General features: G+C 40.2%; 2 protein-coding genes and 1 non-coding gene across 4 annotated transcripts in view; 1 reads left to right on the top strand and 2 right to left on the bottom strand.

Annotated features, from left to right (window-relative positions):
- ELF1 (E74 like ETS transcription factor 1) overlaps positions 1-3,227 on the bottom strand; it is a 106,297-nt gene extending 103,070 nt beyond the window's left edge. Inside the window, exon 1 of the mRNA XM_060079747.1 lies at positions 2,422-3,227. The gene's annotated coding sequence lies outside the window, so the exon portion shown is untranslated. The remainder of the gene's footprint in view (positions 1-2,421) is intronic.
- Positions 2,320-2,391, bottom strand: TRNAE-UUC (transfer RNA glutamic acid (anticodon UUC)). The gene has a single exon. It is a non-coding gene; the product is annotated as a tRNA-Glu (tRNA).
- The window catches only part of WBP4 (WW domain binding protein 4), a 40,661-nt gene continuing 20,185 nt past the window's right edge, over positions 2,777-23,252 (top strand). The window contains exons 1-9 of one of the 2 annotated variants that reach the window (XM_060079752.1): positions 2,777-3,230; positions 4,218-4,290; positions 6,704-6,766; positions 6,856-6,979; positions 10,936-11,103; positions 12,174-12,220; positions 12,692-12,767; positions 14,749-14,954; positions 18,578-18,741. In XM_060079752.1, coding sequence (XP_059935735.1) covers positions 3,229-3,230; positions 4,218-4,290; positions 6,704-6,766; positions 6,856-6,979; positions 10,936-11,103; positions 12,174-12,220; positions 12,692-12,767; positions 14,749-14,954; positions 18,578-18,741 — 923 coding nt within the window. In that variant the 5' untranslated portion in view covers positions 2,777-3,228. Of the gene's footprint in view, positions 3,231-3,474; positions 3,799-4,217; positions 4,291-6,703; positions 6,767-6,855; positions 6,980-10,935; positions 11,104-12,173; positions 12,221-12,691; positions 12,768-14,748; positions 14,955-18,577; positions 18,742-23,252 lie in introns of those variants that run through there. The other variant, XM_060079751.1, reaches the window with a different exon arrangement.

Here is a 23,252-nt window from a genome sequence, read left to right as displayed (position 1 = left end):
ACTTGTTACCTAGTCAAAATTTATCCAGTTAAAATTCCCTTTTCACCATCCCAACTTGACCCCCATGGCTCTCCCTCCAGGCACTGTGTGCTCCCACCCAGCCAGGCTACTAGCCAGCCTCACACTTGTTGCCCCAATCTCAGCTTTCTGATACACATTCCCCACCAGGAGAAATCCAACCCGTTCTTCAAGGTCCAGGGCAAACACTCTCCCTTCCTTGTCTGGTCTCTAGTCCTCTTCCCTGCGTAGAAGTGACTTCTCACCTATGTGCTCTTGAAGGAATTGTGCAACTCAGATGTTGCCCTAGCCAATTGTGCCTGGTACACAACAATATATAAGTCTATGTCTCGGACAGATATATCATCACCAAACTACTCCTCTTAGCATACCCTCAAATATATATAAAGCTATTTGCAATTATACCGGGTGCTCAGTTGAAAATCACATCCATTTTAGCACAATTTGATACCAAGTCGTCACAAAATGCGAGGTCAAGATTGAAGCTCTTCTGGAGGCAATCAAGGCAGAAGGATCTTTCCTTCCTCCCAAACTCAGGCCTAATTTTTTAGTAAATGGTTTCTGAACAACGACACAATCCTCTATCTAATTGAAACTTTTCCACTCTCATTACCGACACAAGAATTGCTCAACAATTCTTTTAACTCTCAAGTTTGTGAGTGGTATGTATTATCAAGAATTTATGGCTCTAAACCCAGAGCACAGAGAAGGTGAAAGATCTATCACAAGGTCATACAGCTAATCAAAAGGGCCAAAATACGACTCCATTCAGGATTCTCTCCAAAACCTCCTAACATGAAGAACCTGAACATCAGTTAACTTCCAAGAGTATCTGATGATGCTCGGTGTAGAGAAAACGTTCAAATATTTGAACTAATGAAGATGATCTAAAACATTTTTAGTTGTGGAAGTTTATTTACAATGTGAAAGTAATTCATCCTTCATCATACTGTCCACATTAACAGATTCTTTCAAAATTCACTGTGCAGTTAAAACTATCAAACACAGTTTGGGAAGGCACATACTAACAACTAACCCTTCTGCTCTTCTCAATGGCACTGACCAAAGACCCGTCCACAAGAGCCACTTTTTCCTTCTTCATTTGTTCCCGGAGGCCCAATAGACTAAACATTAGAGCTCACCCCATTTTCCAATTTCAGCTTGCATTTAAGATAACGCTTTTGTTTCATTTACAGCTCACATGCTGCTGACACAGCTGCCCCTTCTTTGTAATAAACACAGGGCTTCTATATTTAAAAATACAGTGAAACTTTGTTATAACATCCCCTCCCCAGGCTCCGGCCAATTTTCTCTCTCCCAAGCCCCACCTCCACCCCAGGATTTTCTATCCGCGGCGCTCAAAACGTCAGACCCCTTTGGAAAGTCACATTTCTTCTTTAAAGACATCTCATCCTGGTGGTATTTTTCTTCTCCACAGCGTGTGTGTGTTTTGGGGGGGTGGGGGGACGGGCGTGGGCGGAGAACGGGACGGACGCCCTTCCCCAGAGGCCTTCCCGAGCAGAAACACTCAAGTCTGTGGCTCCGGAGTCTGGGGTACTTTCTGAGAACTACGGCCGGCGCCCCCGATGTCAAGTTGGGATGACCTCGCAGGCCGGCCTCGGGGCGGGGCTCGGGCGCCGCGGGAGCCCGGGGTGGACACGCGGCCAATCCGGCTGCCGCGGGCAGCTGCGCGGTCAGGAGAGCGCACCCGCGGGCACTGAGGATCTCCGGACCGCCCTCGGCGCCTCCCCGCGCCCCCCCTCCCCTGCCAGGGGGCTGCTTTGTGTCGGGGGTGTTTCTAGTCAACACCCGGCCGAGACAACGGGGCTTCAAGCCGGGCGCGGGCTCCCGGGCGCCGAGGGCAGGGGCCAACACGCCCCGCTTCGCTTGGGACCGTCAGAAGGGGCCGGCCGAGGAGGAGGGTGTGGGCCCGAGGGGGGCACTGGGGGCAGATAAGGCGAGGCCAGAGTTAATCATCACCTCCCGAGCGCTTGGAAGGGACGGCCGGGGGCCGGAGGGGCGGGAGGGCGGCCCCGGGGAAAGTGAAACTTCTTCCCCGCCGCTCAGCCCCGCCAGCCTCCGGCAGGAGCAGAGGAACCCTGCGTGCACTCGCTCCTCCAGCCCGCCCGGCGCGGCACTCGTGTCTCCCAAAGCCGCAGCCCAGTTCACGGCGTCACTAACAACTACTCTAACGCGCGTTTTCCACGAAATCACCTGGGGTAGGGGGCAGGAAAAAAGAGCTAGAGCCACTGGAAATAAAAATGAGTTAGTCCCCAGTCCATTTCTAAAAAGGACACAGCGTTCCCATACCGGGAGTCGAACCCGGGCCGCCTGGGTGAAAACCAGGAATCCTAACCGCTAGACCATATGGGAAGTGCTGCAAAGAGAGCTGCGGTGACTCACCTGACAAGCGCAAACGCCGCCGCTTCCTCAGCTCCACCGCCCACCGCCACTCCAGCCGCCGCCGCCTCTGCGCCACCCGAGTCGCTACCGCCGCTGCCCACGCGCTCGCGAGCCAGGGAACGCGCCCGACCCGAGCGCGCGGGCGTCCGGGGGGCGGGGCTGGGTCGCTCCGCCGCCTCAGGAAAGTTCTGAGGCCAACCCAAGCGACTCTCGGCTCCGAAACCAGCTGTTTCACCTCTTTTTTTTTTAACTCCGCCAACGGCCCCCAGCCTACAGGTCCGGGCTGCTCTGCTGGTCAAAGTGCGTGCGGACTAGTTGGCAAAGTTGAGGGCGGCGACGTCTCTGGGAACAGCTGTTTGCGTTCGGGGCGGAGGCGGCGCGCGAGCTCCTCGGCCACGAGCCAGCGAGCCTAGAAGAAGGGTGGAGGTTCTGGATCTCAGGGAAAAAGAGAGAAGGCGGGATGATGCGGGGACGTGAGGCTTGAGCTTCCCGTCCCTCAGCTCAGGTCCCGTCGCGCCTTCGCCCCTTCTCGGTGACCTCAACCCGTTTATAGCAACCCCACCTCTCCGGAGCCGGGAGTACCGCCCCTGGAGGGGGAGGGGAAGGAGAGGAAATTTCGAACGCGGATTGAGTCGTCTGGGCACCCGTAGTTGGGAACCGTGGAACACTGGTCCCGGGGAAGAAGGGAGGTGTCCGGGCTTGGAGGCTGCGGTGGGCCTCGCGGTGAGCTGGGCTCCGACTCGCCCCGCGTGGGGAGCGCGAGCCTCAGCCGGGCCCGGAGCGACCCGCGGAGCGGCTGGTCCTGTCATGTGAGTCGGGTCTCAGGCTCTAAACAACGAGGTCTTGTTTCTCCGGGCGGCCCTTTCCCCCTCCGGGTCTCTCGCTCCGCCACCACCCCTCTCCCCCCGCCCTCGGCCGGGGGGCGTGACGGACGCTCCTTTAACTCGCTCGGGGCTGGCAGCGGACAGGCGGGGCCGGTTTTCTGGGCGGGGTGGGAATGCTACCCCGCAGAGCGCCCCGGGGGCCTGGAGCACGGGCTCTGGGAGGGAGGCTGGCGGCCCCTGGAGATTGGTCGGCCGCCGCAAAGCGACGGAGCGCTCCCGCCACCTACACGGTTGGGGGCCGAGAGCATCCTTCTGGTTTCTGTAGCGTTTGAACCGTGGGGTATTGTGAAATTGTAGGGTTGGGCTGCGGCCACCTCTGCCTCCTCCGCCTACTAGAAGCGGCCAGCCTTGGTTAGCCTATGAATTTATTTTTTATTTTTTGGTCTTGCCGGCCGAGAGATCCTTTGGGTTTTCCAACTCTCTTTTGCCATGAGGCTCAAGAACAAACTGTATTAACTGATAGTCTCAGAGGAACCACGGCCTCCCACCAGAGGTGTCTTATGTTTTGTTCTTCGGGTAGAAATAACTTGATTTAAAGTGAACTTTATGAGTTTCTTCATGTTTCAATTAACAGTAATCTCCAAAAATGCCAGAAAGGAATGGAAAGAATAGATAATCTTCTCCAATATGTTCCTTATTTCTTAACACTGATGACAGTAACAAATGAGGCATTTTTTAAAAAGCTATTTTGTTTAAGGGCGTTTTAAATCCGTTGCAGACTTTTTCCACTCCCAATTTCAGTTGACTGATTTCAGTCAGCTAAATAATAAAGCAGGGTGCTGTGTGTAACAAGTCAAGATTCAGTAGCAGAGGCTTATATTTCGGACTCTTTAAGAAGTTGTAAATCATGCAAAAATTTACCTTTTTAAATTTAAATTGTAAATAAACTTAAACTTGTTTTTCCTTTTCCAGGGCAGACTACTGGAAGTCCCAACCAAAGAAATTCTGTGATTACTGCAAGTGCTGGATAGCGGACAATAGGCCTGTATGATAATTGCTCTATTAAAGATTCTCATAATATTGTATTCATGTGAAATGTTCCTTTTTGATCTAAACTCAGAGCTTACAAAACAGTTTCATATACATTGCTCTTGATTTTCCAAAACATCGAACAATTTTTGTTGTCTTTTCATTCCTTGTAGGAAAGCTGTGAGCCGCCTCTTTTTCATCAGCCCAAATTTGATTATGTACTAAACCAAATTATTTCTCTGTGGCCCTTCAGTCACATTAAGGAACTGGACATAGCGTGGGTAACTGCATTAATGTTTATGAAACACCTACGTTATGATGGTGCTGTTTGTAATGTTGTCATATACAAAAGTAAAAGCAGAAAGCCCTTAATATGTAGAAAGAAACGACATTATTGTACTTTTTCTTGTATGTTTTCTGTTCTAGAGATAGTTAAATATGTTTGATGCAGAGCTTTATATCTCTAAATGCTTAAATTTGAAAGAACATTGTTACCTTTGTCATGGAATATGAAAATAGGAACCTTTAAGCACATTATTACTGTATGCCTTAGTCCAAATTCAGCTTTTAAGACATGAAACAAAAAGCACCATTGATTTTTGGTTTTTTCCCCATCTCATGCATGTCATAGTCTATGTACATAGTACATAAACGGTAGGGTATCTTTTAAATGTATATTCATATCCTTATTATTTGGTAGAGTGGGATGCACAGAAGAACAGTAGCCCCATCTTTAACAGTGTTATGTTTCTTTGATAGACATTTATTACTATTATCTGCAAAGAGTTTAAGGATTTTTTCTTTTCAGTTTTGTCTTGCTTTACTTTTGTCTTTTTGAATAGTTGCTAAAGTTCTTGACTATTTTGTTTGACTTAGCCATCCTTACAAAAAAAAAATGCCACGAATTTTAAAAGCTACACAAATCACTGATAGTCTCTTCCCTGGAAGTATCCAAGCAATTCAGTGTTTTTGAGTTGTCTAGAGCAGGGGTCCCCCACCCCCAGGCCTCTAGTGGTACTGGTCCAGGGCCTGTTAGGAACCGGGCTGCACAGCAGGAGGTGAGTGGCGGGGCGAGCCAGTGAAGCTTCATCTGTATTTACAGCCACTCCCCATCGCTCACATTACTGCCTGAACCACCACCACCCACCACCCACCCCAGGCAAAAACTGTCTTCCACGGTCCCTGGTGCCAAAAAGTTTGGGGACCAATGATCTAGAGTAAATAATTCCTTCTGGGATAGTCTTTCTTCATCTTCTTGAATTGCTAATATACATTGATTTAACCTTTAGAAACAAAATTAATTTGTTTTTGAACAGGCCTTAAATATTCTTTGTGTAGTATAACCAACTTTAGGAAACGAACATATGAAAAATAGAGGATGAATGTTTGCTTTATGAAGTCACACTTTAAAGAGGAATTCACAGCAGTACTTTCGAATAATCAGCAAATGTGTTAGATAAGAATTGACTGACAAAACTTATTTTGAAAAGTTACCAAAAATTTCTTACTGCATACAACAACACATTTGTAATTTAGGGGGCATTCTGGCTGTTAAATAGGTAATAGCGTTCACTCACCAACTCTGTCCCCATCCATCCATTTACCATCATTCCTCATAGGTTACCACTTTTTAAATTTTCTTGTCTTTCCGTTCATTGTTTCTATAGGCATATAGATACAAGTTCTGATTCCAGCATGCATAGAAGGTAGCATGCTGTTTACACTGCCATGCATCACAGTTTTTTTTTTTTAATTGGACACCATATGCTGGAGCTCTTTCATCATCAGTATATGAGGAGCTTCTTTGTTCTCTATTACAGCAGCCTAATTTTGACAGATAGTGCCAAATTGCCCTGCATAGAAGTTTTACATTTTGTACCATTACCACATAGTAATAGTATTTGTTTACAGTTTAGGAGGAGTTTTTTAACATCTACTTTTCTCGCAATTTGGAGGAATAAGGTTCTAAGAATCATTGTTTATTCTCTGTGTCTTTTACCTAATGTGGCAAGTAGAGCAGTACAAATTCTAGAGGTTCGCGGGTTTTGACATTTTATGTTGAGAGGTGTTTCTTGAAGTTAAGATTTTTTTTTTCCACTCCTCCTTTGGCTTCATGTCTTGTTTGAGTCCTCTTTACAGTATTCACTAGATTAGTCATCAAGGGTACCTTGTATATTTCTCTATTAATATGGTCATCATAGTTTATTTTAAGCACCAAAGGAAACCTAGTCAGAGGGCATAATAATAAAAAATGTGGTTTAGTTCCTTAGCATGATTTGATAAAAAGGACCAATTTGCATTAGAATTATTTTTATCTTTTCTGCCAATTGTAATTCAATTTTAATTATGTTCCATATCTTTATTTACTGTTACTTTGCTGTGAACATTATGTGTTCCTTTGTATTTTCTTTTTTTATATAATCTTCAAGAGCATTGAATTTCATGAAAGAGGAAAGAACCATAAGGAAAATGTGGCAAGGAGGATCAGTGAGGTAATCTAGTTTGTTTCCTTCTTTGCCAATTTCTCTATGTAAATATCAGCCCTTTATCTAGCTTTCACTTTTATATGTGTCTTACGCAGATTAAACAGAAAAGCCTGGATAAGGCAAAGGAAGAAGAAAAGGCATCAAAGGAGTTTGCTGCAATGGAGGCAGCTGCCCTGAAAGCATACCAAGAGGATTTGAAAAGGCTTGGCTTAGAGTCAGGTAAAAAAGGAGCCAGCACGTTCTAAAAGTAACATCAGAGGTCATGCTAAGTGAGCTCTTAGTGTTTCCATAGAGAGGTTATACACTCGGTGTACTCTTAGTGCTTTGCCTGTACATCACAGCCCTATTTAGACTGTGGGACTTTTGCTCGTGCACTTTCGTTTTGCTTTTAAATCGTCATCTTTCAATACCTCCATTCACAACAACTGTGTTACTCTTGGGGTTTCCTAGTCCTCGCTCTATCGTAGGTCAGCGGTTCATTTCCGAGACACTTGAGTTTTTATGTATTCTCATTATTTGGCTAAATGGATCTATTCATTTAAAAAATTGGCCTTGCATTATAACCCCCGTTCACTTTATCTATATGGTCAAAACTATGAATCATGTTTATTTATATATTTGAATTATAGTGAATTAACCTTGTGTGGACAAATTAAGTGACTTTACTACTAGAAGGTAGATTTTTTTTTTTACTTTTTAATTTTTTTATTGAATATATTGGACATGTATGTAACATTGTGTGTTACTTTGATACATTTATTGTAATGGGATTGCCATTGTAGCAATATTTATCATATTACATAATTATAGTATGATATCATTGTCTATATTCATTATATTGTTCATTAGACTTCTGGCTTATTTACTATTCATTGCAAGTTTGTACCCTTAAACAACATCAGTCTTATCCCTCCACTCCCCCATCCCCTATTTTGCTCTTTTACAAGTTTGACTTTTTTAGGTTCCACATATAGGTGATACCATACAGTATTTGTCTTTCCGTATCTGGCCTATTTCGCTTAGCATAATGTGCTCAGGGTTCATCCATGTTGTCGCAAATGGCATGGTATCCTCCCTTCTTATGGCTGAATTTGTGTGTGTGTGTGTGTGTGTGTGTGTGCGCGCGTGCGTGTGTGTGCCACATCTTTTTTTATCCACTTATCTGTTGATGGGCATTTTAGGCTGTTTCCTATCTTAGCTATGAATAACTTAGCTGTGATAATGCTGCAATAAGTATCTATCTCTTCACAATCCAGTCTCATTTCCTTTGGGTATATACCCAGACGTGAATTGGTGGATGGTATAGTAGACCTATTTTTTAATTTTCTGAAGAACCTCCATATTTTTTTCCTCTGGTTGAACCAGTTTACATTCTCACCAGCAGTGTATGAAGGCTCCCATTTTACCACATGCTCGCCAGCAAGAAGGTAGATAATTTGAGGGTGTGAGGATAACTCATTTCCAGATAAAAGGCATTGTTTAAGTGGTGTATATCTATCTTGTCACTGAATTTAGACTTTAAGTTGGTAACTTTCTATAAAGCATTTCTTCCATGACAAATCCATCATCCTGAAACCAGATCTCAGTTGTTGAGCTTGCATAACGGTTGCAGTAGTCAACATGGAATGGTATTCTTCACTTTTAACAAAATCTGCTTTTGATTAACTTTTTAAGCAGAGTAACAGTTAAGTTAATTGGTGTTGCCCTCATCACATAAGAACAGTTGTGCCCAGACTTTTTTTTTTGGATGCGTTGGGTCTTCGTTGCTGCATACAGGCTTTCTCTGGTTGCGGCGAGTGGGGGCTACTCTTGGTTACAATGCAAGGACTTCTCATTGTGGTGGCTTCTCTTGTTGCGGAGCACGGGCTCTAGGAGCGTGGGCTTCAGTAGTTGCAGCACGCGGGCTCAGTAGTTGTGACACGTGGGCCCTAGAGCTCATGGGCTTCAGTAGTTGTGGCATGTGGGCTCAGTAGTTGTAGCTCATGGGCTGGAGAGCATAGGCTCAGTAGTTGTGGCACACAGGCTTAGTTGCTCCGTGACATGTGGGATCTTAACAGACCAGGGATCAAACCCCTGTCCCCTGCATTGGCAGGCAGATTCTTAACCACTGCACCACTGGGGAAGTCCGTGACCAGACTTTTAAAATATCCTGGACATTATTAGTTAAAAGGTGGGGGTAGTAGTATTTCTGCAAGGTTAAAGCTTTATGTTCATTTTAAGGGGGAAAAGGATTGTAGGCATTCCTGCAGAATTAAAGACGTAGTTGAAAATTCATCTCATCAATTAGGTAGATCGGGAGATTCTATTATGCTGTCCTATGAGCAAATAAATCTTAGTGTTTTATATTTAATTGGATTTTTCCTATCAAATGTTTTTCATAGCCTTGTTTTCTAAATAGAATATGTATTCCTTTAAAAGTGAAACAGTATAGGCAAAGAAGAGAGTTTTTAAAACTAGCTGCTTTTAAGATTTCTCCAGACATCTTTAGAATGTTTTAAATAAAGTTATACTGTACATTTTATGCTGTGGTCTGTTTGGGGGTGGTTTTATTTCTTCCCTAAATGATATGTCAAATACGTCTTTTCTTTTAAATAATTAAAGATACACATTATTTTTAGTGGCTACAGAGTGTTTAGAAACACAAGCTTTGGGGTCAACCAAAATCGCCTCTTGCTGGTGATACGACTTTCAATTTTTACTAAAATTAAGTAACATAATAGTATGAATTGCTCATTACTATGACCACTTGTAACAAGTGTTCAATAAAGGGTATAAAATGCCATAATAGGATGCCATTAAAATGCCATAATTTATGTAACTAGTCTCTTCCTGATTAACATTTAGGTTCCTTGGAGTTTTTTACTGTTAGGAAGAATGTTTCAGTGAGCACCCTTATGTAGGCATGTTTTCACATTTATCTCTGTAGGCTCGATTTCTAGAAGTGAGATTGCAGATTTAAGTGTAAATATATTTTGTATATTGATTGATTAAATCAAGCTGTCTTCACAAATGTTGGGCTGATTTATACTTTTTCTAGAAATAAAATTATTTTATTAACTGATGTTGGGAATAATTATTCCTTTGGAAAAAAGCAAAGCCATAAAAACTACCCATTTTTTATACCCATGTAGATATCCGATAGATCATACTGACTAACTGTGGATTTGGTCATTCTTTTCAGTATTATTGATCTAATGCAAAAAAAAATTGTATGTATTTGCATTTCTTTGGATATTAGTGAAGTTAAGTGTTAAAGTACCTTTGTACTTTTTGCCCACTTTTGTGTTAAAATGTTAGATTTGTAAGGGATCTTTGTTAGGAACATTAGTCCTCTGTCATATTTGTTGTAAAGATTTATCATTTGTCTGTCTTATGTGTTTTTTTGTTGTTTTTATTTTTGCCATACCAAATATTTGAATTTCTATGCAGTCAAATTTAACATTATTTTACTTTTTGTTTTTTCTTGTAAATATCTTTGATCTGAAATTTATATTGATGTAAAAACATGGGAGGAGCAGGGAGTGGAGAATAAATTTACTTTTTCCCAAATAATTAACCAGTCAGTCCAACATCATTTGTTAAATTATTTTTTTTTCTCTAATAAGAAATACCAGAAATATGCAGTTGGAACTGTTTCTGTACTATTGTGTTTCAGTCATATGTTTGTCTACTGCTGGATCAGTTTTACACTATTGGTTTTTTAATCAGAGTTTCAGAATGTTTTAATATCTAGTAGGACTAGATTCCCCTTATCACTTCTTTTTTATAATTCTCCAGGATATTCTTATATTCTTACATGTTTAACTTTCTAAATAGGCTTTGTAATAACGAGTCAAGTTCCGAAAACAATCTTGTCAGGCTTTTAATTGGAATAAAATTATTAGTGGTTTTTTTTTTTTTTTTTTTTTTTTTTTTGTGGTACGTGGGCCTCTCACTGTTGTGGCCTCTCCCGTTGCGGAGCACAGGCTCCGGACGCGCAGGCTCAGCGGCCATGGCTCACGGGCCCAGCCGCTCTGCGGCATGTGGGATCTTCCCGGACCGGGGCACGAACCCGCGTTCCCTGCATCGGCAGGCGGATTCTCAACCACTGCGCCACCAGGGAAGCCCTATTAGTGTTTTATAACAGGAAAAAAAATTTACATCAGCTACTTCACCCTTCTCTCATCTTTCTTCAGAAATTTCAGATCCAAGCGTGTCACCAGTAACCAGCACTATCCCACCCACCTCTGCATCAAATCAGCAGAAAGAAAAAAAGAAGAAGAAAAAAGACCCTTCAAAGGGCAGATGGGTAGAAGGCATAACCTCTGAGGGTTACCATTACTATTATGATCTTATCACAGGAGGTAAGTCATTTAGGCATAAAAATAGTAGAGAATGAGAACTGACAGTTTGTTTTGTGTTAGGACTTTTAGTTAATATTGGAACGTTTAAACAATGAAAGACTAACTTTACGTTTTTGCCACTGGTAAAAAAAAATGATGTGCCCTTTAAAAAGGTACCCTTCTCATAGTGACTCCAGGTCATAATTAAAGACTTAATAGTGGGTTCCTTACAAATAAATTATAGCTTTATATTTTCTCAATAAAACTTTGTAAATATTTTAACTTTTAGGAGTGTATGAGGTCACAAGGAGAAAGAAGAGAACAAGAAGTGGAAAGGGTGGGTGGTACATATATTAAAGGAATGGTAGAAGAAACGGTAAGAATGGTCAGGAAGGTAGGAAATGAGATGAGAGAGTTAATCACGAAGAAAACCTTGGGCTACCAGTATTATGGAAATTATTAAGATCTCTAGAATCACAGTTTTTGACGACATAGGAATAGTAATCTCTGAGAGTTTGCACTGAGCCGTAAGTGAAGTGCGTGTTGTTGTTCAGCAGTGAACCATAAATAATTGTATGCTAGGGATTATAAGTCTTTCTCAAATTTACATAGAAATTATTTATTAATTACATTTTTTCTCTCTTCTGGTGCCTATTCCTTGCTGCCTTTGTTCACCATCCTACTTTATATACTCTTGCTCTCAGCAATATTTGTTTTTAATTCCTGCATTCTTCATCTTATTCCTCTTTGGAGTCATTCATTCCATCTGTCACTCTCCCCTGCCCCAAGATGTCAAAATTGATCAAGCCTGAATTCCAAGAAATCTTTAAGAGGAGCCCTACCTAGCTCTAATACTTCTTGTGAAGGACCAGTAACTTCTTATCCTTCATTCTGTCCTTCCGTCTTGGTTACGTAGCATCCACATGTATTCTTCACAGTACTACTGGGATGTATGTTGTTTCTTTTTATTTTTCAGTTATGTTTTAACCTGTAGACATGTAGCATTTCGTTCACGTTGAATATCTTGTAATTTTTTGCCAAATTAAATTTTTGGGGGAAGATTTTACAAATGCAATATATTTTGTTTTAAGCATCTCAGTGGGAGAAACCTGAAGGATTTCAAGGAAACTTAAAAAAGGTAACTGAAGCACATTAATAGTCTTGTTTTAATTCTTTTAAGTGATTGGCTTCTGGGATTTTTGTAGGGTTGATTAAGCAAATTTACTTCCAGATAAGCCTCCCTGTCTCCCCAACCCCCTTTGTTCCTTTCTTTCTATAGTCCTTTTTTTAAAAGGGTGGATGGTGGTGGAAAAGTGATGTCTACCCTAAACGTCCACGCAGGGCAAATATTATTAGTTGGTTTGCAGTCAGTTGCCATTTACATGTCCCTGTCAGTCTGCAAAGAACTGTTCCTGGCTTTCAGAGGCAAGGCATTCCCTCCCTGAAAGGTGGCTCATGATGAACACAAATCAAGCTTCCTGGCCATGATCAGTATCACCACCCCTAATTGCCAGGTGTCAAGAGGAAAGGAAAGGTTGGCTGACGCTGCCTTAGTTATCTAATATATGACCACATCTTCAGTTTATGCTGTTTTTTTTCCTCCCATTAGACGGCAGTGAAGACCGTTTGGGTAGAAGGTTTAAGTGAAAATGGCTATACCTATTATTATAATACAGAAACGGGGGGTAAGTATTACCTTTGTTTATCTCTTAAGCTGTCTAAAATTGTACCTCACACTGCTTATTAGCCTGCTGATGAATTGTCTGAACCTGAGAATTTTAGTATAGTAATAAACATATTTCTGTAGCAAGTACGTATTTTTTATAATTTAAAAACATTAATACAATGGAAAAGCAAAAAGATTTCTATAATACACTGAGCCATGTGTTGTTCTTCTCAAGTGATACTGCATTCACAAATTTTTTTTTTTTTTTTTTTTTTTTTTTTTTTTTTGCGGTACGCGGGCCTCTCACTGTTGTGGTCTCCCCCGTTGCGGAGCACAGGCTCCGGACGCGCAGGCTCCGGACGCGCAGGCTCAGCGGCCATGGCTCACGGGCCCAGCCGCTCCGCGGCATGTGGGATCCTCCCAGACCGGGGCACGAACCCGTATCCCCTGCATCGGCAGGCGGACTCTCAACCACTTGCGCCACCAGGGAGGCCCCACAAATTTTTTTACTTTGAAAATCATTTTTACTTTCTCTACCATCATTGGTTTTTATCGTGATTATTTTAGAAATATAATCATTACCTTGGAAGATCACCTCATTCAACTTGCCTTCTCCTATTTTAAAAAGCAGAACTGAAGCTATTTTGGCAGTGGCTAAGACTGTCTAATTTTCACTTCTACTAATTTAATAATTTTCAGTTATATAAATATTTAGAAAACATGCATAATTATTGTTACCTAATTATTATCTAAGTTTTTCAAACTAAGATTTTATCTAATTTCATAAAACTAGTCTTTCCAGTAATTATAGTTGGTTTCTTCTGCAATTAAATTTACCAAAATAGCTATAGTATTGGTGTAACTTTGAGCTTTGTTTGTTTGTTTGTTTTTTAATTCCTGCTATCCAAAGACTGCTACATAGCATTAAGTCTTTTAGGAGGAAAAGGCCCTTTTGGCCTCCAAGTAGATACCCAGCCTGCCCAATGATGACAATGCTTCTACCTCAGTAAACTTGATGTACTGAATCCTTATAAAGATAAAATAACATATAACTATAGAGTTAGATCTGAGTGAGCTCAACGCACAGCTTCCCTTACCAGCTCTATGATTGTGGGTAAGTCACTGAGCCTATATTTGCTCTTAAGTAGAACTGATCCTGTACTATGTGCGTTCATGATGGTCATGCGTCTCTAAAGTTCCCCAAACAGTGCCTGGTACATATTAGATGCTTAACCAATTATTTCTTGTAAGTTCTTTTATTACTTGTGTGAAATAAAGACAAGGAAAAAGTAATATTTTTTATTAGTGCTGGAAAGAACCCTGTAATTAATAAGGGACTATACATACTGATTTTCCCTCAACAATTTCAGTGTATGTCTGGATCAATGTGATTATTAATAGAGCCCCCTTTACTCTTAAAACTTTCCCAGTTGAACAATATTTTAGAATCCCTGTCCCTTTTATTAAACTAAAAATAGAGAATAACTGCGGATAATTAGAACTATCATTTTACTAAAAGCCCAAGAAACCACTGGGTGGCAGTAGAGTTCAACTGAGATTTTTTTTTCCCTTATTATAAAATGACAAATTATATTCATTCAGATCTTCGCCATATATTATTCCACTTTATGAAGATCCCAGGGAAATTTTGTGATAAATAAACTTCAGTAAATCTCATGTGTGCCCATTACGATGTTTCCTGAAACTGGTGTTGGTTCAATTTTGAGTCCTCAGAAAGTATTACCAGTTGTTAGGTCTCTTTCCATTGGGGCTGTAGTTTATACATCTAGTGAATCCAGATTGCTTGAATTTAATTTCTGAAAGATAATAGCAAGACCTTTGGGATCTCTTATTTATTATCTTCTTGATCAAGTGATGGTGTGAAACAGATGCAGTGTTGTCACTTAATATACTGTAAGTAACAGGAAACATTATATTGGGAATTACTTCTAAATAGAATTGGTAACTAAATAACATGACTATTAAAATGTGTTGAATAGAATCCAGATGGGAAAAACCTGATGATTTCATTCCACACTCTGGCGATCTGCTTTCTAGTAAAGTCAATGAAAAGTCACTTGGCACCCTAGAAGAGTCCAAATTATCAGATTCACATAGTGATTCTGATGGGGAACAAGAAGCAGAAAAGGGAGGAAAAAAAGGAGAGGTCTCTACAGAAACACAAAAGCTAAAAATAAAGTTTAAGGTAAGTTCTTGATTTACTCTTTACAACAGTTTGTTAATTTATGAAAAGATCTACAGACTTTCTTCAGCTTTCTGGTAGAAGATAGAAATAAAACCAAGAGATGCATTTTGGCACCCAGATAAATGGTTGTATCATTTATTGATATCTATTTGATAACAATATAGTAAATTCATTTTTAGACCTCCTAAGTTTGAAATGCCTCTGTAACATTCAGAGAGCTGTCTGAACACGCAAGTATGAATGTCTAGGCTAGAAATGTTAATTTGAGTATCATCAACATACTGGTAGTAATTTAAGTCTCAGAGTGGATGAAGTAACCTAGGAAAATGACCTTGGGGAACATTAAACATTTAAGTACAGGAGAGAAAGGAGCCCACAAGGCAGAATGAGGAAAGAATGATTAGGAAGGTATGCTGAGAAGCAGAAGAATTCAGTATCCCAGAAGCCAAAGGAGCAGAGAACATCAGGCATTAACTAGGTCTAGAAAAGGAAAAATGTCCATTGAATTTTGCAGTAAGGAAGTCCTTGATATCCTTCTAGCAGCTATACCAGAGTTTTAGGTGGGAAAACTCAGATTACAGGAGGATGAAAAGTGGTTCACAGTGTATATGTGGTTTGGATGTGAAGTGAAAAGTAGAAATTAGATGATAAGATGGTGGCTACATACTGACTTTTAATTGTGAGAGATTTGTGGTGGTGATGTTTTCCTTAAGAGGGACTCCAAAGGAGGTAGAAAGGGGATACCAGCAAGGGTGAGTGGATAGGTTGGTCTTGAACAAGGAATAAACTCGTTTTCTGTAAGAAGGTAAGGTTTTCATTTTCTATAAGGTATGGCTATGGATGATTTGCTGTCAGGAAAGAAGAGTTCTGCCTTTTAGCCTCAACTTACTCATGTATAAAGAAATCAAGATTGCTTGCTGAGAGTGAGAAGCTTTGGGGAGCTTGACAACATTAACAGACTAAAATAATCACTGAGCCAGGGTGGGAGAAGAAATGAACTAAGTAAGAGGATTGACAGGTGGTGGTGCTAAGTGCCCAACCATGGTGGGAAAGTAGAACAGACATTTTAATAGTGTTAATAGTATCGCTAGTCCTCCTGCTTTTGTGACCTTTCCAGGGACACTCAGGAGCCTGGGTGCCAAAGCAGACAAGATACATAGCATTGATCCATGGTTGAGTACTGGCCTGAGAGGTGAAGGAATATCCAGGATGCTGGAGAGAGGGCACTTCCAGCCTTACCTAGGGTTTTGTCATTGCCTGCAACTTCTCAACCTACCCCTCACCCTAAGTCCCACCAAGGGGTGAGGAATGTACCCAGTGTATAGAAGAGCAGCAGCAAAGCTCTTGTGTAGTAGGTACCTTACAATGTTTATAGTGAAATTGAGGTAACCCAGCATCCACCGTGGGACAGATATTATTAACTTCAAGCAAACAAAATATTACAAAATACAGATAAACAAAGAAGGACAAACTATAATCCTGCCGCTTCCCAGAGAAATCAGTATAATACCTTGATGTTACTCGCCTATAATTTTCTATTCAGACTTGTACATTGCTTTAAACAAGGTATGGAGTCATACTGTAATAAGGTTTTATTATCACTTTCCAATTTAATCTGTCACAAAGACATCGTTAAGTCTTCATGTACTAAAATAATGGATGGACAGTATTCCATGATATGAATATAAAATTATTAATTCAACCCTGTGGAGCTGAATATGTATTTTGAATAATCACTAAGGGGACCAGGAGAAGAAATAACTGGAGACACATTACTAAGCAGTGTTAAAGTCTCTGCTGAAATTGGATGTCATAAATTCTGAAATCTCATCAGTTTGTATGGTTGTGTGATTTTTTTTGTAACACTTGACAAACTAATGGTTGGATAGACTTGTGTTGGAGATTTTTAGGTCCTACGCAATAGACAGGCATAGGGACAAAGATATTTTAAGGGTGCTAGCAAAAGAATATTTATAACGTGATTCTCTGTGGGCTGGGGCCTGATAACGAAGAATGTAAAGTCTAGATGAGACTAACAAACTCAGAACACAGGAAATTAAAGTAGTAGAGATGGTAACGATGTTGGGTAGGAGGTATTGTAGAAGTAAGCGAGCCAGAAAGCCAAAAGAATAACATTGTGGTCAGAGGGTGGGCTTTTGGAGTTTAAGATTTCGTAAGTGGGGCATTTTTGAGTGATGACCTCATTCAAATTAAAAGGAACATATGTGTGAGGATCTAATATTTGAATACTACCTATGCACCACGTGCTACATATGAGGAGAATATCTTATTAGGCGGCTGAAATACAGTGAAGGCCAAAGTCATTGGTTTTGTGGGTCACAAAACTGAGGGTAGGGAATTTTTAAGCTCTGGGATGACAAGAGTTTTGGTTTTTTGTTTTGTTTCATTTTTATTAGAGTATAGTTGCTTTACAGTGTGGACAACAAGAATTTGAACAGAGAGAACATACAGAGTTGCCAGAGTCATCACTTGATATGGAGAAATGGGGACTTCCCTGGAGGTCCAGTGGTTAAGACTCTGCGCTTCCAATGCAGGGGCGTGGGTTCAGTCCCTGGTTAGGGAACTAAGATCCCACATGACACATGGCTGAAAAGTAAATAAATAAATAAATGGAAAAACATACATACAATTAAGTGTGAACATTACAAATATATATATATGGAGTAGTGGCCAGAGGTCATTAGATCATGAGCGGAAGAATGGAAGAGAACTGTATAGAAGGTGGTATGAGCCTCAGAGGCGGAGGCATTTATTGCATGACCTCAGTAAAAATGTCTTAACTTTACAAATGTCATGGCCTGGAAGCAGTCAGGTTGGCTAAGAGGAAGCTGCTGCTGTCTCCGACTTCTGTGTTATCAGCAGCATAAGGGGATGAGTTAACATCCATTCAAAGAATTGCAAACGGAACAGTGTTCCAGGACTGCCACCCATGGTTGTGCAGTTTACGGAGAGGCTGAAATCTAATGCGTGGTCCACACGCTAACCCGGGCCGCGGGGCTTTGTTATCCCAGATGATAAAAGCGCCGTAAAAGCACCAGCCCTCGCCAGGGGCTCCTTGGGAGCTACTTCTACCTCGGGTGTGTCTTTTTCTAATTTCACATCATTACCAGTTGTACAGGCCAGTGAGGTTTTGGCAGTGTCCTCAACATGAAGATGGATTTCAGTTAACACTAATTTGTTGAGAGAGTTCTTTAAATAGATAATGGGTATAGAAGGGTCCAGTGACATGGCATTAAATTCAAAAGGGGCACAGTATGAAGGGAGGTCACTGTTGGACATGTAAGTAAGGAGAGAAGCAGTAAAGTGGAGAAGAGAGGATAAAAGGCCAGTGTATGTCTCTGAGGGGGGTAGAACATTAATAGGATGATGTTATATTATTTTAAAAAACAGCCTTGGCCATGATGTGTTAGCATTTTAGACTTAATGAAAAACCTAATCAAGCATTAAAGAAGTTCTTTTATGTACGTTTGTTGTGTTACGTGCAAATTTGAACTATTGAGTTAATGTATTATTTATAAATCAATACCAAGACTACGTTAAAGAAATTTTTGGTCCTGGCAGTTTTGCTTGAAGTTCATTATTTCTTAACTTTGACATTTCAGGAAAAAAATAAAAACAGTGATAAAGGAACTGAACCAGAAACACAGAAAGAAAAAGATACCCAAGGGAAGAACTCATCAGGTCCAAATGAAGAAAAACCCAAAGCTCATAAAAAATCAAACCCATATGGAGAATGGCAAGAAATTAAACAAGAGGTTGAGTCCCAGTAAGTACCTGAAACTTAATGCCACTGTTATTACAGGTATTTTACGTCCCATTACTTCCATAAATTGCAGTACCTAGTTTCAGGAATAAGGTGCTCATTAAAAGTGTAGCTCATTTCCTTTATTTCTAGAATGGTTTTGTTTTTTCTAATTAAATATTTTAAAATGTAAGCTAAGGTTTATTTTTTTAAAGTAAACTAATGATTGTTTTAATTCTTACTAAGACATGACATTTCTATTGGCCACAAATTCCCACACTAACATACCATACACACATGTGCATTCTCACACTCAACCATCGTTATTCTATCAGAGAAACAAATACCTGCATATTCAGTACATGCTTCATGGGATCTATCTAAAGGCAAGAAAAAAGCTCTTGTTCTGTTACTGTATTGAAAATGGCTTGTGACACTTAGCTAAGTTTTTAAGTTTTTATTCAAAAAATGGCAGTTTTATCAACTAAACAAGATGATGGTAGAGATGATACCTGGTTTACATTATTAGCTTACGTGTTCATATCAGCTATTGTCTTAGGATCATTTACACAATGAAAAATGTCACCCCCAGCTTCACACATTGCTGTTTCTTAAATGCTTAAAAAATATCTTCAGGTGGGAAAAAAGTACTTATATGAATTAAGCAGTTTTTCTGCAAACATTAATGCTTTGAAATGGTAATGTAATATAACTGTTCCATGCATACTTTTATAGTGAAATTATTCATTGTTAAAACTGTACTTTAGGGGACTTCCTTGGCGGTTCAGTGGTTAGGACTCTGCGCTTCCACTGCTGGGGGCCTGGGTTTGATCCCTGGTCGAGGAACTAAGATCCCACATACCATGCAGGCAGCCAAAAAAAACAAACCAAAAAACTGTACTTTAATGAAAAGGTCATGTTTTTTCAGAAGACGGAGTAATACAAGTTTTGGACAGCTTTATATACTGTTCTAATAAGAACTGATTCCTTAGTGATATTGTACCATAATATAGCTTTGAACTATTAAAATGTTTTTATTAAATATTCAGCTTTTATTTTACTTAATGAAATATTAAGAAATGTGTATTTAATGCTACATAGTGCCAGGGACTGTAAGGATATTGACTGTATATGTTGAAGTTGCAGAAATAATAGACTACATTGATTACTTCAGCCCCTAAGTGATTTCCTAAGTGACTTAAAATAGGAGGATGGTCTTCCTATACCAATATCTCCTGTACTTCAAAGTTGAGATTTCTTAAAATTTGAGTATTTTGTTTTCCATGTGATAAGTTTACTGTAAAGCCATTATTCTTAACATCAGCCAGTTTAATATGTGATGGATTGTGTCTGACTTCCTAAGTAGATTTACTGGTGAGGTTGAAACATTTTTTTCATATACCTGTATTTATCAGTGTTTTGTATTTACTCTGCTGTGAATTGTCTGTTCATAGTCTTTGCAAATTTTTCTATTGAAGTGTTAGTCTTTCCTTACTTGCATAAGATCCTTATGTAGCACAGAAGCTAACCATTTATTAGTAGTAGTTATGGTGGATTTTCCACATTTGTAGTTTGACTTTTAATTGTGCTTATAATGGTTTTAGATGTGTAGAACTTTGTAATGTTTAGTCTGGTATCTTTTCTTTTCCTTTGTGATCTGTTTTATTGATACTACCCTTTTTCATCCAAAAGTCAAGTTTATACTTGTATCTCCTCCTGGTTTGTGTGGTCTTACTTCTTTTTTATGTAATTATTATTATTTTTTAAATTAATTAATTTATTTTTGGCTGTGTCGGGTCTTCGTTGCTGCACACAGGCTTCTCATTGCTGTGGCTTCTCTTGCTGCAGAGCACAGGCTCTAGGCACGCAGGCTTCAGTAGTTGTGGTGCACAGGCTCAGTAGTTGTGGCGCACAGGCTTAGTTGCTCCACAGCATGTGGGATCATCCCTGACCAGGGATCGAACCCTGCATTGGCAGGCGGATTCTTAACCACTGTGTCACCAGGGAAGCCCCCATTTTTATGTAATTATTTAATCCATCTTTTATGTAGTTATTTAATCCATCTTTAATAATTTTGATACACTGTATGAGATGAGTTTTTTTAATATTTATTTATTCTTTGGCTGCATCGGGTCTCAGTTGTGGTGCGCGGGCTCTTCATTGTGGTGCGCGGGCTTTTCTCTAGTTGTGGCGTGTGGGCTTTTCCCTAGTTGTGGCACGTGGGCTCGAGAGCATGCGGGCTCAGTAGTCGTGGCACACAGGCTCAGCAGTTGCGGCACGTGGGCTTAGTTGCCCCTCGAAACGTGGGATCTTAGTTCCCTGACCAGGGGTCGAACCGGTGTCCCCTGCATTGTAAGACGGATTCTCAACCACTGGACCACCAGGGAAGTCCTGAGATGAGATTGTAAAATAATTTTTTATCTTACCTGGCAAACCGATTTTGCCAGTACCATTCTTCCCCATTTTTAAGTTGCATTTTTTTTTATCTTGTGTTTAATTCTTAAATTTACCAGTTTGTTTCTGGCTACCTATTCTGTTCCATTGGTCCATCTATCTTTGTGACAATACCATAAAGCCTTAATTACTATGATTTAACTATATCCTTTTATATGGTATGTTCTGATATCTGGTGGTGGATCCCTGTATTTTTTTCCCCATATTTTCTTAAGTAGTTTCTTCCCATTTTTTCCATGTGAAATCATTTGCAAGTGTTCAACAATATTTATATAAATATTACAAATAATTATACTTGTTGAATTCGGCAAAAATTGATGTGTTTTCAATATTTCATAGTTTCATCAAAAAATGTTGTACATGACTCTTTTTTACTCAAGTCATTTTTTTTCTGGTTTTTTAATTTTTTTATTTTTTGCTTTATAACAAATTTAATCAGTTATACATATACATATGTTCCCATATCCCCTCCCTTTTGCGTCTCCCTCCCACCCTCCCTATCCCACCCCTCCAGGCGGTCACAAAGCACCGAGCTGATCTCCCTGTGCTATGTGGCTGCTTCCCACTAGCTATCTACCTTACGTTTGGTAGTGTATATATGTCCATGCCGCTCTTTCACTTTGTCACAGCTTACCCTTCCCCCTCCCCATATCCTCAAGTCCATTCTCTAGTAGGTCTGTGTCTTTATTCCTGTCTTACCCCTATGTTCTTCATGACATTTTTTTTCTTAAATTCCATATATATGTGTCAGCATACAGTATTTGTCTTTCTCTTTCTGACTTACTTCACTCTGTATGACAGACTCTAGGTCCATCCACCTCATTACAAATAGTTCAATTTCATTTCTTCTTATGGCTGAGTAATATTCCATTGTATATATGTGCCACATCCTCTTTACCCATTCATCTGATGATGGACACTTAGGTTGTTTCCATCTCCAGGCTATTGTAAATAGGGCTGCTATGAACATTTTGGTACATGTCTCTTTTTGAATTATGGTTTTCTCAGGGTATATGCCCAGTAGTGGGATTGCTGGGTCATATGGTAGTTCTATTTGTAGTTTTTTAAGGAACCTCCATACCGTTCTCCATAGTGGCTGTACCAATTCACATTCCCACCAGCAGTGTAAGAGTGTTCCTTTTTTTCCACACCCTCTCCAGCATTTATTGTTTCTAGATTTTTTGATGATGGCCATTCTGACTGGTGTGAGATGATATCTCATTGTAGTTTTGATTTGCATTTCTCTAATGAGCAAAGATGTTGAGCATCCTTTCATGTGTTTGTTGGCAGTCTGTATATCTTCTGTGGAGAAATGTCTATTTAGGTCTTCTGCCCATTTTTGGATTGGGTTGTTTGTTTTTTTGTTATCGAGCTGCATGAGCTGCTTATAAATTTTGGAGATTAATCCTTTGTCAGTTGCTTCATTTGCAAATATTTTCTCCCATTCTGAGGGTTGTCTTCTGGTCTTGTTTATGGTTTCCTTTGCTGTGCAAAAGCTTTTAAGTTTCATTAGGTCCCATGTGTTTATTTTTGTCTTTATTTCCATTTCTCTAGGAGGTGGGTCCAAAAGGATCTTGCTGTGATTTATGTCATAGAGTGTTCTGCCTATGTTTTCCTCTAAGAGTTTGATAGTGTCTGGCCTTACATTTAGGTCTTTAATCCATTTTGAGCTTATTTTTGTGTATGGTGTTAGGGAGTGATCTAATCTCATACTTTTACATGTCCCTGTCCAGTTTTCCCAGCAACACTTATTGAAGAGACTGTCCTTTCTCCACTGTACATTCCTGCCTCCTTTATCAAAGATAAGGTGACCATATGTCCGTGGGTTTATCTCTGGGCTTTCTATCCTGTTCCATTGATCTATCTTTCTGTTTTTGTGCCAGTACCATACTGTCTTGATTACTGTAGCTTTGTAGTATAGTCTGAAGTCAGGGAGCCTGATTCCTCCAGCTCCATTTTTCGTTCTCAAGATTGCTTTGGCTATTCGGGGTCTTTTGTGTTTCCATACAAATTGTGAAATTTTTTGCTCTAGTTCTGTGAAAAATGCCAGTGGTAGTTTGATAGGGATTGCATTGAATCTG

The sequence above is a fragment of the Mesoplodon densirostris genome, chromosome 17, assembly GCF_025265405.1.
Source record: "Mesoplodon densirostris isolate mMesDen1 chromosome 17, mMesDen1 primary haplotype, whole genome shotgun sequence".
Classification (NCBI taxonomy): domain Eukaryota; kingdom Metazoa; phylum Chordata; class Mammalia; order Artiodactyla; family Ziphiidae; genus Mesoplodon; species Mesoplodon densirostris.
The sequence above is the reverse complement of the archived record's forward strand: the minus strand, read 5'-3'. Positions and strand labels throughout refer to the sequence as shown.